At 44.6% G+C, this 14,464-nt stretch overlaps 1 protein-coding gene across 1 annotated transcript; it reads left to right on the top strand.

Annotated features, from left to right (window-relative positions):
• The first annotated feature begins 8,600 nt into the window (after window positions 1-8,600).
• LOC119539904 (olfactory receptor 2H2-like) lies at window positions 8,601-9,539 on the top strand. Its single transcript, XM_037843764.1, has one exon. It carries the CDS (start codon window positions 8,601-8,603, stop codon window positions 9,537-9,539), a length of 939 nt encoding a protein of 312 aa, XP_037699692.1.
• Window positions 9,540-14,464: the final 4,925 nt, after the last annotated feature.

Raw genomic sequence — 14,464 nt, 5'->3', positions numbered from 1 at the left:
GAGTAAAACTGCAGTGGGGGCGGAATGCCTGAGTGAGAAGTTTGACAAATTCTCCCATCTAAAGTCAGAAATATATCTGGGCAAAATTATCAAAAACAACCATTTTAGGACTTTAGGAATTAACCAAAGGCATAAAAGAAATTGAGAAGAGTTCATTCAAGAAAATCTGCTGACCTCAGTAAGGACAGTGTGAGTCTGTGGTATTTCAGCCCAGGGCTGTTCCCATCCACCCTCCATCTCCAAGGCACAAAAGTACAGCTGGTTAAAGGGAGTCGGGGTGATTTTATTTGGAGCAGAGCACAGTAAATTTCATATCTGGGGCATTGTCAAAAACAGCAATCTCCATGGCAAACAAGTAGGAAAGGCCATCATCACAGCTAATCTGAGGCTGCAATATCCCTTGGGTCAAGCAACAGCCCTGCTGAAAAGCCAGAAATTTCACAGGGAGCTCAAGGCACAAGAAAACCAAAGTGGGCCTTAATAAGTCCCCACATACCTCTGGCCTGGAAGGCCACACACATGTGCAAGGTTGCACACACACAGCGAGCCACTGTGACCTACTTGTCTCTAGATTAACATGAGGCCTTGCAAATACAGAAAGTAAAAGCCAGTGCAGACTTGTAAATCAGCTGAACTTTGAAAGCATTCACCGAGTCAGACACAGATCCATCAACAGAGGTGGAAGCCTTACTGGCTCAAGATGGTTAAGCACAAACTCTGACCAATCCCCAGCTCACCAGGAAGCTGTGCTTTCTCAGGGGAAACCCCTAGAAAGCCCAGTTAAACACTATAAACAGATATATATTTTTTAAAATAGCTGAGCTATCACTGAGCTGAGACATCATTGGCCACATGCTACAACAGGAATTAGTCTAGGAAAGTAATTAGACAAATACACAAGCAAACAAAAAACGACAACAATCACCAACCCTTAGGGGAGGGGTAAACAGAATCCCAAGTTGCTACAATATTATTATCTAAAACATCCATTTTTTAACAAAAAAAGCATGAAACATGCAAATAAACAGGAAAGTGTGATCTCAACTTGGGAGGAAAGTTGCCAATTGAAACTGTTCTGAAGGGGACCAGACGTTGGACTTAGCAAATACTGGCGATCACCTTCCCGCAGCTCTCGCAACACGGACACCGCATGCTCCAGACCTCCCACCCACACTGACAGCCCAGCACCCTCTGATCATTTTCCCCACCCCCCAGGAAGTTTGTCTCCTGCAGCTTTACTAATTCAGACTTTGGTTGCACCAGTCCTTCTGCCTACAGGTACAGCCTGACTCCCCCTGCTCACCCACCCACTCACCAGGTGCGGATTGCTTTTAACCCACAGCAGGTGGACCAGCTCTGTCCTGGGCAGCCCAGTGAGCTTCTCTGCCATTCAGTGGGCCACAACCTCGCCTGCTCCGGTGAGATCTGAAGCCCAGCCTTGGAGAAGGGACCTAACCTTGTCCTTCCTGGGGGACTCTCCCTCAGTCCCAAGGTACCCGATAGAGTTCTCTTTGCATCTTACAGTTACTCTTTTATCACAGCTTAATAATGCTTTATAAACTTCCCTTGTTTGAATCACTGTGTAGTTTCTGTCTCTTAACTGGATCCACACTGATAAAACATGCATGCAGTATCGCTGGAAGGACACAGAAGAAACTGGTGGCAATTGTTGCCTCTGGGGAGAGGAACTGGGGAGCTTGAGGAACAGACACGGAAGGGAAACCTCCTTCTTACTATATAACTTTGCCTGTCTTTTGAATGTTACATCTTGTGTATGATTTACATATTCAAATGAATAAATAAAATTGTGTGTGTATGTGCGAATTTTAAACTGATGCAGGCTCCTGCCCCAGCAGGAACCACTTTCAGTTCTCATCACTAATGGTGAGGCAAAATGGCCACAATAAAGTGGTAATTAGAATAAAAGTTAAATAAATTGGTTAATTATCAACACCTTGGTCCTTTGCCACACCCAAAGAAGCCTTAACCATGAATATTTTATATGCTACAAAACTAACAGAATGCCGATATATGCCATAATACAATCTGAAACCAAAAGAACTTCAAAAAGCTAACCTCAGGAAGCAATCATAGCAAAATGAAAGGTAATTCTGACATCATCACTGAGCTTTTTACTTGGGTCTGATAGCCACACGTGAAAGCGTCAGAGTATAAGTAGAATAGCTAACGCGATCCTGGCTGCACGATCAATAATGGGCTGCCCAAGCGTCCTTTATCCACTTTTCAGCAGCCAGATTGTCCTGGATTTAAATCCTGGACCTGAAAACTCATACAGGAATATAGTGCCATATCAGGGGCACATGTTTGTATACTTCAGCAGCAGCAGTAGCTAGATCGGTCTCTGTAAGTGGAAGCCCATGCTGTTGGACCCTGCATAGCCTATAGAACTGCCACCGTGGCTACTGCTTTCACAAGCCCTGTGCCAGCACTGGGGTGATCTACTGCAGAGGCTGGTTAGAGTCAGCTGCCCAGTAGTCATTCCGTTTGCTTGGTTGTTTAGTCCCTCTTCTATTGCAGATGGCTTTAGTGGGAACTAACATGCAATACAAAGATCTTCACACTTCTTGCCCACAACCATAAATCCATCCATATCCCTCTTCCCCAGATTTCGTTGTTGCCAGTCTTCCAATCCTTCTCTTTCCAGTCTCTTGACCAACCAGCCAAGCCCTTTGCCACTGGCCATGACTTCATATATACTCTTTCATTGGGCTACTTTTCTTTCCACACAAAGTGCATGACCAAGTGTACCACCCAAAGTTCTGCCCATAGGGAGGACTTACCCTTGAGGGGGGCTGTAGTGCAGCACTGGTCCATCTTCAGCTCAAACCTATGTAATGAGCTAATCCGTCTACGAAAGAAGTGCAGTCTTTTTTCCCTCCATGACTGGTCATAAGATGTATTAGTTTTCTAAGGTGCTGTAATAAAGCACCACAAAGTGGGTGGTTCAAAACAACAGGAATTTACTCTCTCACAGTTCCAGAGGGTAGAAGTACGAAATCTGCTGCTGCAAATCCCTGTTCTGTTCTGGGCTCCAGTCAAAAACTTTAGAAAACGGTTCCATGCAGCATTTCCAATAGTGGAATATGCTGCCCCTAGAGCCAAAGAGGATACCAAGCACCTGGGATGGTGCCATTGCGGGTGTTAAATGTGAAATGCAATAATGTGTTCTTTAGAGGGGAAAGCCTGGCATGCTGCAGGCCACTGGGCCTCTAAAAACTTCAATGATATAGAGAGTCCCAGAATCTCCACAGGGTTTATTTATCTCCCACCCTCTGGAGTGCATTTGTCTTAACCAATGCCAACCAACTTGCAACATCTTGCTAATTCATTTGATTTATAAGATGTCACTGATACAGCGTGGAATGTCCAAAAAGTCCAGGGCTGTGCTGGGGCTGACTCAGAGTGTCTCATGAGAGCCGATTGGTAAATTTTCAGTAATTTTGCTAAAATGATTTTTAAACACAGCCATTGTTAAAAATCAAATTACATAAACTTATAGTCAAATAAAGCATATTTTTGTTATATTTCACAATAAAAATGTAAAAAAGAGAGAAAAAATAAAGTATATTTTAAGAACATGATAAATACTCAAATCTCAACATTTCCATATTATTTTATAATATTTCCCTATTATGTAGAACTCTACAGTTATTTACACCTATTATGTCCATAGAATAGAAATATCATATAATGTACTATATAATGGGGTGCTAATGTGCATCTCTTCCCAATCCCCCATTCAGGAATATCATATTGGCAGCTTGAAATTGGCTGGAGTGGGAATGTTTGCACTACAGAAACTGGAAAATGCTGTAAATCAAGGTTTTTTGCCTGGAGTACCAGCACACCACTGTCCGCGCACACACACACACACACACACACACACACACACACACACACTTTGGTTTGTATTATGATGGGAAAGTTATAACAGTTCTGGGGCAAAACTCTAAAAGTGTACTTGTATCCACACCATGTGGATGCAAACTGCTTCCAGTTCTCCTTCCTGAAAGTGTTTGCAAAAAACTCACTGCCAGGTGGAAAGCCTCACACCATGGACCTGAGCTCATGTTAATTAGGCATAGCCACTGTGATTGGGGCTGCTGCTTGGTTGAGCTTCTGGTAGCCCACTGTCATCCTCCAAGATCCATCTGGCTTTTTGTAGTGACCAGACTGGTTAATTAAATGGGGGATATGATAAAGACAATCACCCCTGTGAACCTTTAACAGTGGCAGCAATCTCTGCCATTCCCCTGGGATTGTGACATTGCTCCTGATTTGCTCTCTTTGTCTGGAGGGTATGCAGATGTAGGGCTTCCACCTGCCCCCCCACACCCCACCCCATCATGTGAGCTCTTACTCCACAGGCCAAAGAAGCAGTGTGGAGATTCCCACTACCACGTCAGTTCCAATTATTCATTCGGGGACTGCAGAAATGACTGCTGAGTAGGTGCATGAACCCAGGAGATGCACTGTGACCTGGACCTTGGCCAGGAAGCTGTTAATGAGCTGACCCCATCTGCCCCCACTCTAGCAGGGGAACAGGGATGAGGACTGACAAAGATTCAGTCACACCTTAATGAGGATTGGGCTAAATGTCTTAAGTGCTCTGCTAACCCTAGGGTTTTAAAACTCTGTGTTGCTGCACAGTAGTCCAACTCAGAGAAAGAATTAAATGGAAAAGGAAGAAGCTGAAGGCTTTAAAAATCAGAGTCCAGAGGCTTAAAAGGAATGTCTACCCAGACATTCTACCCCGGAACTCCCTAGAGGTGGCAGGGAGTAGAGACATTGCCTTGGTTCTCCCTGTTGACAGAAAGAAGCAGCAAGTGACCATTTTTACCTACCACAGGGACCACTATTGCTGGCTCATTTCCTGGAGACCTTCCCCTCCCCTCTCTACCATCATTAGTGGCTAATTAATTGTCTGTGGGCTCTGGGGCCCCAGGGTCTTAGCAGAATTAACGAGCTATTTCTCTCCGTTGGATGGAGTCCTGGGACCCTCCCTCCACCACTACACCATGTTACCTTTCTACCTCCAGTGCCACTAAAACAGAGGCTAACTTCTCCCCAGACTGAGGAGGAAGGTGGTTGGCAAAGAGCTGCACAGCCAAGAGGTACCTTTGACCATTCTTGACTCATCTCCCCTGCAGGTGGGCTGCAGCTGTGCACAGCATCTACAACCAGCCCACTGGGTTCAAACAGCAACTCTGATGCCTACTGGCTATACTGCCTTGTGCAAGTTATTTAACCCTCCTTTGCCTCAATTTCTTCATGTTAGAAGATTATAATAATGCATAGAGTTGTTGTGAGGGACAATCAGAGGTGTGATGGTAAATATTTAGCAATCAGCTGGGGAGGGAGGTTGGAAGCAGAGGCCTGACTTATAGTGAGGCCAATTTCCATAGTGTAAATAGTCCAGCCATGGCTGATTGAAACTACCAATGGTTTAATAACTGGCTCACAAAATTCCTGAAAATTAACAATCATGAGCCAGTGAAAGCCAGCTGAAGTGTATCACACATATATATGAAGTACTTAGAAGAGTACCTGATAGTAAGCATTAGCAATCCATGTAATGACCAGAGATCAAATCACCCACTCAAGTGTGCCCATTCCTGTTTGGCTTCTTTTTTGTTTTCGTCTTGAAATCCAAGAGGAAACTAGGTATCACTTAAAAGTTTATTGTGTTGGATCTCTGGCAGCAAAGCAATGACAAGATTTTTATTTGATCAGGGGTAAGTAGAAAGTTTGTTCTTCTCCTATGAGATATCAGTTTCCACACATCCTCAATAATGGAGCACCATATTTGGAGTCAAACAAGCCTAGAATCCTGGCCCTAGCACATATTGGCTGCGTAACCTTAGACAAATTACTTACCCCCTCTGAGACTGTTCACTCTTTGGTAAAATTGCGATAACTGTAGGGTTGCTGTGCAAATCAGGGGTTCGGGGAGCTGCTTGGCACCAGGCCTGGCACATAGGAAGAGCTCAACAGAGCAGACACTGAGACCAATGGCAGGCAACTCTCCATGCTCCTGTGACAAACACGAGTCCCTCCTGCTCCTCGCACAACCCTGCACCTTGATGTTATAGAGAGTTATTGGGACTCAAGAAGTGAATAAATGCATAAACAGTGGATGACTGTGTCGTGGAGGGGGCAGGGAGGACCAGGAGAGAAAGGACAAATGAAAGAGAGAGTGGAAAGACAAAGATCAAAAGAGGGAAGAGTGGGGAAGTCACTAAGGAAGACATATCTAAAGAGATTCGGAAATAAGGTAGAAAAAGAGAGATGCCAAGAGAATGAGAAAGTTAGAAATGCAGAAAATTCATTAGGATGATAATTGATGGGTGAATAAGAAACAGTTGGCTATTGTTTCAGGGTACAAAGAATTTTATATTATGAAGAAAATGAAGAAGAGAGTGACTGCTAAAGAATACTGGGTTTTTTGGAGGGATGAAAATGTGGGATTAGATAGTATTGGTTGCACAACTTTGTGAACATACTAAAAACCACCAAATTATACACTTTAAAATGGTGAATTTTCACTGTTTCTATGGCCTGAAACGTTCCTCTATGCCTGCCCTCCACACATCCCAACCTAAGACTTAGCTGTCACTTTCTCTTCCATGAAGTTTCAGCTCAAATGACTTCTTCAGTGGGACTTTCCAAGACCAACCCTTTCTACACAGGTTCCTGTTAGTTTCTAGCTCAGTCCCCTGATTCCTTCATAGAATATCGTATTTATCAATATTTATTTATCAGTGTAAACAATTTACTCTGTAAATTACTTATCAGTGTGTTCACTTAATTTATTATAGGCTATGTCTTAGTATAGTCTTGAGAATATGAGATGAATGAATGAATATCTATAAGGAACATAACATTAAGCTTACTGCTAAAGGTAGCTACAATTAGCATCCACCTTTCCAATCAATAAAACTTGATCCTAAATATCTCTTCAAACATATAAAGCCACCCTAAGCTTATTTTTTTGTGCTCTAAATTTTTAACACAGATATTAATACTGTACTGATTTACATTTCTCTTCTCTTTTCTTTCTCTAGTAAAAGAACGTTTATGTAAAAGCACTTTCCAAAAAAAAAAAAAAAAGAATGAATATTATGGTATGTGAATTGTATCTCAAAGAAAGAGAACAAGGGAATGATTAATTAAAAATTCAGAATAGTAGTTATGTCCAGGACTGGAGAAAGTTGATATGATCAGGGAGAGGCACACAGGAGCTTTTAAGATACTTAAAACGTGTCTTCATTTCCTTGACCTGGGTGAGCTGATTTTATTATTCTCTAAACTATAGAGATTCGCTTTACTCACACTTTTGTTGGAATATGTAACAATATAAAATAATCAAAGAGAAATATCTTGTAATGGGGAAAAGAATAATGGGAGAAAGAAAAGGAACAAAACAAAAAAGAGGAAAAAGCAGAAAGTCCAGACAAGGAAGGAAACGGGTGGAGGTTAAACACAAGGTGGAGACTCAGATGGAAGGATGCCCCTGCCATCCTAGCAGCTCCAGGGCCCTTTCTGCCAGCTATCCCATCTCGCCTGCCACCCCTACCCATAACTGGCCTTCCCAAGGTCCTCTAAGACCAGAGAGCCCTGCGTCCTTGCCTCTCAATTGCCAGAGTGACTGCAGCTTCCCACCCCATCTCTGAACTGAACTTCTGTGCCCCAATATGTCTCTTTCATAGAGAAAATCTAGTCACCTCCTCCAGGAAGCTTTCCCTGATATATCTACCCTCTACCTCATTTACCCAGTATCTTGGTATTATTGGCCTTCAAATCTTGGAGTCTTCTTATAATGTTCCCATGAACTCTCCAGTGATTTTTAATGTGTGTGGGGCCACTGTCCAATCCTGTCTATAAGCTTCTTGTGGTACAGACAGAACATGTAACCAGCTCTCCCAACCAGGACATCCGGTTCAGTGACTTAGGCGGCTAACAGGGCCAAGGCAGCTAAACTGATCTCTGTGGATGGTGTCTCTTGACACAAAGGAAAAAACTCTTTCTTAGATAAAACATTCAGCCTCTGATAAGCAAATTGACAATAAAGAAGTATAAAATAAATGGAACATGAACAGTTCTACAAAATTCATCACAAAAAAGAGAAAAATGATCAACCACACAGAGGTTATAATCAGAAAATTCATTCAAAATATATTAATTTGCTAGTTCCTTCAACAAATAAATAAGGGAGCAACCCTTGGAACACAGTGCCACTCATTAAATGTATGCTGAATGATTAACTAATCAAAATTTGCATCAATCTCCTTTACCTGCAACTAGTAAGCTGTATATACTGGTGTGGGAAGCTCCATTTGTTTCCCAATACAATTCAGGTTTCCTCACTCCCACTAGATGATGTTTGACCAGGACAAGCAAGGGAGGAAAAGGAGTTGCTGGACGGTGATGTGCCCGGTAAAGGGAGGCTGGGTGAGAGGAGGGGGAACAGGCAAGTCCACCAAGTACGACCGGACAAGTACCCAGGCTGAGTTCTCATAACACAGGTTGGAGCAGCTGTCTCACAGCTCTCACCCCTCTAGGGTCTGAAGAAACAGACAATGGTCAACCAAAGCTCTCCAGAAGACTTCTTCCTTCTGGGCTTCTCTGAACATCCAGAGCTGGAAAATGTTCTCTTCGTGGTTGTCTTGACTTCCTACCTCCTCACTCTAGTGGGCAACACACTCATCATCCTGCTGTCCGTGCTGGACCCCAGGCTCCACTCTCCAATGTACATTTTCCTCTCCAACCTCTCCCTCTTGGACCTCTGCTTCACCACGAGTTGTGTCCCCCAGATGCTGGTCAACCTTTGGGGCACAAAGAAGACCATCAGCTTCTTTGGCTGCTCTGTCCAGCTCTTCATTTTCCTGTTCCTGGGGTCCACAGAGTGCATCCTCCTGACAGTGATGGCCTTTGATCGCTACGTGGCTGTCTGCCAGCCCCTCCACTATGCCACCATCATCCACCCTTGCCTCTGCCAGCAGCTTGTGGCTGGGGCTTGGGTCATTGGGCTGGTGGAGTCACTGGTCCAGACACCACCCACCCTCCGCCTGCCCTTCTGCCCCCACAGGCAGGTGGATGATTTTGTGTGTGAGGTCCCAGCTCTAATTCGACTCTCCTGTGGGGACACCACCTACAATGAGATCCAGATGGCTGTGGCCAGTGTCTTCATCTTGGTCGTGCCCCTCACCCTCATCCTCATTTCCTACAGTGCCATTGCCCAGGCGGTGCTGAGAATTAATTCTGCAAAAGGGCGCAGGAAGGCTTTTGGGACCTGCTCTTCCCATCTCATCGTGGTCACCCTCTTCTACAGCTCAGTCATTGCTGTCTACCTCCAGCCCAAAAATCCCTATGCCCAGGAGAGGGCCAAGTTCTTTGGTCTCTTCTATGCAGTGGGCACTCCCTCACTTAACCCGCTGATATACACCCTGAGGAACAAGGAGGTAAAGAGGGCATTCGTGAGGTTGCTGGGGAAGGAAAGGGACTCCAGGGAGAGCTGAAGGATAGCTGCTTTGTGTGTTTTAAAATTGAGAAGATACACTTCATGCTTTGGTCAGTAAGTGTGAGTTCTCCACCCCACTGCTTCTCCACACCTATCCATGCCAGAGCGATGGATAATAGCACGTGTGTGTGTGTGTGTGTGTGTGTGTGTGTGTGTGTAAGAGAGAGAGAGGTGAGGGGGGCACTATGTAAGAGACATTTTCTCTATTCTCTTTTCAACAGTCTTCACTTCCAGGATCTTGTCCCTAATTTTATCATTCCCATTTCTAACACTGCTGCCTTCCGTGTCATATCATCACTATTTCTTCACCTCTATTTCTAATTCCTATTATAACTTCTCTGCTGTTCCCTTGGGTCCTTTCCACCTCCTTATGTTTCTCCTGTTTTGCATCCTCATTCTATTTTATCCCCCAAATAACAGCAAAGGAGAGGGCAAACTGAAGCCCAAACTCAGAAACTCACCCGGGAACACAGTGAGAACTGAAATCCAGACCCAATGACTGAAATGTGTGCTGTTGCTTTCATTCCATAATCATTTATCCCAGTACCCTTAGGGTAAGCCAGAAAGTGGTCTTAGGAAGAAAGCGTAACTTCTTCAGGCCTGGTAGTTCTTCTCTTACAGCGCTATGGCAGTCAAACCAGCAGCACAGAGAGGGAAACGTCTTCACCATGTTTGGGAGGGCAGAGCAACTTTAACGGTGCAGACTTTGGTGCCATCTACTGGCCAAATGTGTTATCGCATGTGGCGTTCCGGACTCCGGACTTAAAACCTCTCTGTGGTCATCAATACTGTACTCAACTCAGAGGGAAAATAATTAGTATTATAAAGTATTTATAAAATGCTTATGATATACAGGCAACACTTAAAGTAATTTACACATATGAACTCATTTAATCCTCATAACAACACTATGAAGGAGGTATTAATATCGTATTTTTTTTCATATGCAGAAACCATAACATAGCATGTAAGTTTGGTACAAACAGTGCTTCCTCAACTCAGGTGAGAAGTCTCAATTTCTCAACAAAGTTTGAGGAAATCCTCCCATCCTGAAAATACAGCTGTCTAACTTGATCCCCCAGCTGAAGTGTTTGCTTCCCTGGAATAAGAGTTTATCGAATGTTTCAAAGCATCCCATCAGAATGAGAAGCACTAACAGCTCATTTGAGTGGTTCCTGGCTGGGCTCCCCACTAGATTTCAGGCTACCAGAAGGCAAGCACCAAAATTTTGCAGAAAATTGGGATGAACTCTATAAATGAATGAATGGGTGAATGAATGAATGAATGAATAAATATCACTATCCAAAGAATGAGGAAAGTATTCTGGGGATCCTAATCCCACAGATGCTGCTTCCCAGCTTTTCCATGGCAATTGCAGCAATACCAAATTCTCTTTGGGTACATACTGATGAAATGAGAAAGAAAACAGAAAATCCTTGATTTAATTCAGTCCCAACACAAAATGACTTTGATTCAACCCTTCTTACTATCAGCACAGAACAGTAGCGTTAACTCTATTCTAACCCTAATGTTCATCTCAGCCATCCATGTGCTAATATGTGTCTCCTCAAGCTCATTACAAGACTGGATCCTCTCTTAATGTGGCTCCCCTATTTAAACTTTATATTTATGATATTGATAATCCCAATGTCAGTCCTATAAGTAATGTTAACCTTAATTCCATTTTCAAATCCTCTCTATATCACCTTTTCCTCATGACCATCCATCATCTTTCTCTCACTGGCACTGGAAACTTTTACTCTTTCCCTTTTCCCTTTGCCCAGAGGCCCTAATGTATGTTTATAGCAAAATCCTTTCTAGACAGATGCTAGGGGAAATACAAGAGGAAGATTACATGAGACAATCAAAAAGAATCTCTTAATAAAACTTACTTTGTTGAATAAGTGGTTTAATGTAGGCCTTAGATTTAACATCTCTTATTCCAAATTTATTCAATCACCATGTGGACAGTTATCAGTTGGATACTGTAGGCCAGAATCCAACATAAGGTGACTCGATCACAATCCTTAAAGTGTCCAGTGAAGATCAGGATGGTCAGACATATCTCCAGCGTAAGTGACAGTTATGCAAGTGAGCTGCTGGGGGCAAATAAGGGTCCAAGGGAATGCAGAATAAAAGAATACAGTGTATGAGAGCTGGGCCACCAGAGAAGTCTTCTTAGAGATTTGAACCACAGCAGAAGGAACAAAATTAATATGACATATTTGCTGATTTACTGTGTGAAAAGGGCTAAAAGCAGGAAGAGGCATCTGTGCATTAACACGGGGGAGGTGTGAGGGGAGGTGACACTGGGAGTCAAATGACTAAGGAGGAAGGAAAAAATTCTTTTTAAATTATATAGAAGCTACTTAATTGCATGTGACTGGAAAAAAAGGAGGCCCTACAGATGTTCAAACCTACTAGACTTAGGTACCTTGAGAGGCACTTAAGAGACATTCAGGGTTTAGTTGCCTATTCAAGCACCGTGCCCAGTCCACTTCTGAAGGGCTCACTGTATCATGAGTAGACACAGATGCACGGGGCCCAGCTCCTCTTGCACCCCTCCTGTCCTGAGGGAAGCCAGCCTTCCTGGATTCATAATCCAGGAATAATTAGTCAGTCAGCCCTCTCAACATGCCTACAAGTGCACACAGCGTGTAGGGTGAGTCTTGCTTCAGAATATGTCTGTCTCCCTTGTCCTATTGCGTCACAGTCCCCAGCTCAATGCCTGGCCTGTGAAGGCCTCAGTGTTTCCGTGCAGCTGCTACTGGTGCTGGAGCTCTTCTATGAGACCATCTCAAGTCCCCTTCTTGCTCCACAGGGCCATGGAAGTGGATGCTACACTGGTTGTTAAGAATTTTCAATATCACCCCCAACTAGGGAGGAGCCAGCAGCTGATGTGAAGCCCATCCTCTGATTCTCCTTAGGTTAATGGACCATGAAGTGCAAAGTAAAAGAATTCCCCGCTCCCAAAGCCTGAGTGAATAAACAAAACAGTGTCTACCCACGGCGGCCTAAAATTACAGAGGACTGTGGGAGGCAACACAATTGGTGGAGTCATCTTCAACGCTCCAGGCGAAAAGGGCGAGGTGTGGGACTACAAGGAGCCCAAAAGCATCCAGAAGACCAAGACACCAAAGGCCTGTAAGAAATGCCAGCAAACGGACAGCCTGGGGCGATCAGCCTGGGAGGGTAGACAAGTAAGTAAGGCTGAATGAACACAGCCTTTGGAGTTGGCAGACCAGATGCAACAGATCGTTTTGGCCACAGAAGGCTGCAACGATGTATTTATCCCATTCTGCATGCTCTTTTCACAAGGTGCCTGACACTGGTCCCCCCCAGAGGTGGGGTCTGTGCCCCTCCCCTTGAATCCCGGCAGAGCCTCGTGACTGCCCAGACTAATACCTCCAGGCCCAGCCTTCAAATCTTCCAGAAATTGTGAGCAGGGATAAACAGTTCCCACTGTGTCCTGTCTGAACTCGTGACCCACAGAAACAGTGAGCGATAATGACTTGTTGTTTTAAGCCACTGTGTTTTAGGACAATGGATTACTTGGCAATAGGTAACCAACCCAGCTGGTTTGAATGCTGGCTCTACCCAGCATTAGCTAAGACCGTGGATGAGATTCCTCTCCCTGACGTGCCATCTCCCTGCCAGAATGATGAGTGTACAACACCTTCCTTTCAGGGATGCCCTGGGCATCAGAGATAATGACCTTACGATGCCCAGCCCTGCTGGCTGCTCTCTTAAACGATCTTGCTTATTTATTTGTTTGCCTGCTAACTGGTCCTCTGGTCCTCTTTCCACCCTGAGAAGGTAGGTCCTCAGAAAGCCTGGCTCGCTCACCACTCTCTCAACACCTGCTGACCGACTGAAAGAATCGCAAATGCTCCCTGTTAGTAAGTGACTGGTGCCAGGGCAGGGAGAGTCAGGGGAGAGCCCGGGCACCCAGGCCTGGAAGGCGTCCAGAGTCCAGGGCATCAGGAAGGGAAGCCCTTTTCAGCAGGATGGATCACCTCTGACATCCCATTTTAAGATGCTGCTGAGTGTGGGCAACCTTGAGGCAGTAAATATCTAAAGTTATAAAGAGGTCTGAAGCCTAAAGGTGAATCCCGCCCCGACGGGCAGGGCTAGACGCAAGGGCCTGCCTCAAGGTGCCAAGAGACGTGACCCTCCCAGCCTCCTGGGTGGTGGTCTCCCCACAGGCAACAACCCCCTCAGCACCAGGCCCCTCTGCAATCCCACCTGTTAGGCTTGGTTCCTGCACTTCCTGCCAGCACAGAGTGTCTGGCTCACCCTTGGTCACAGAAAACTTCCGACCCTGTGTTTATAATTTACACCCCACCTAAGTGCAAACAAATTTTGAGGCAGTAATTTTGGTCTTCAGGTTCTACCTGAGGCCAGTGAAGAGCCCCTGCTGCTGCTTCTGAAGCCAACTGCTCATTTTCCACACTGCGGGCTTATCTACTCCGGAGGCTTCTCCCCCCTTCCTTGAGGATATATTGCTGTGGGAAGAGGGGAATCTCAGATTAAGTCCAATTGGTCCAAGGCGGATAATCACAGTGGAATATTTTTCAAGCACTGGTCTAAGACTGAACCTAGCCCTGCTCTCACAGAATTTCAGGAAACTGGCTCTTATACAGGACCAGGGAACAGGCCCAACCAACCAGAACAGCATTTTTGCAAAAATGTGAGAATCACTTAAAAATCAATGCCAAAGGGAAAGAGAAAAGTTGCACTTCAAATGGCACTTCTCCAAGAGGATACAAAGAATTGTAACAGTCCCAGGTGAGTTTTTTCTCCTTTGGCCATTCAATAGTTTCTTTCATTTTGATAGCAAATTCCTTCCAACATGCTGAGTTCTTAGACAAGATTTTTAAGGTTGGAAGGACTCTCAGGGATCATTCCCTGCGCCACCTCCTA

The sequence above is a fragment of the Choloepus didactylus genome, chromosome 7, assembly GCF_015220235.1.
Source record: "Choloepus didactylus isolate mChoDid1 chromosome 7, mChoDid1.pri, whole genome shotgun sequence".
Classification (NCBI taxonomy): Eukaryota; Metazoa; Chordata; class Mammalia; order Pilosa; family Megalonychidae; genus Choloepus; species Choloepus didactylus.
This window is presented reverse-complemented; position numbering and strand designations above follow the sequence as displayed.

Bases quoted from the DNA above. Each gene is read 5' to 3' on its own strand.
- LOC119539904 (XM_037843764.1), top strand. From the start codon at position 8,601: ATGGTCAACCAAAGCTCTCCAGAAGACTTCTTCCTTCTGGGCTTCTCT.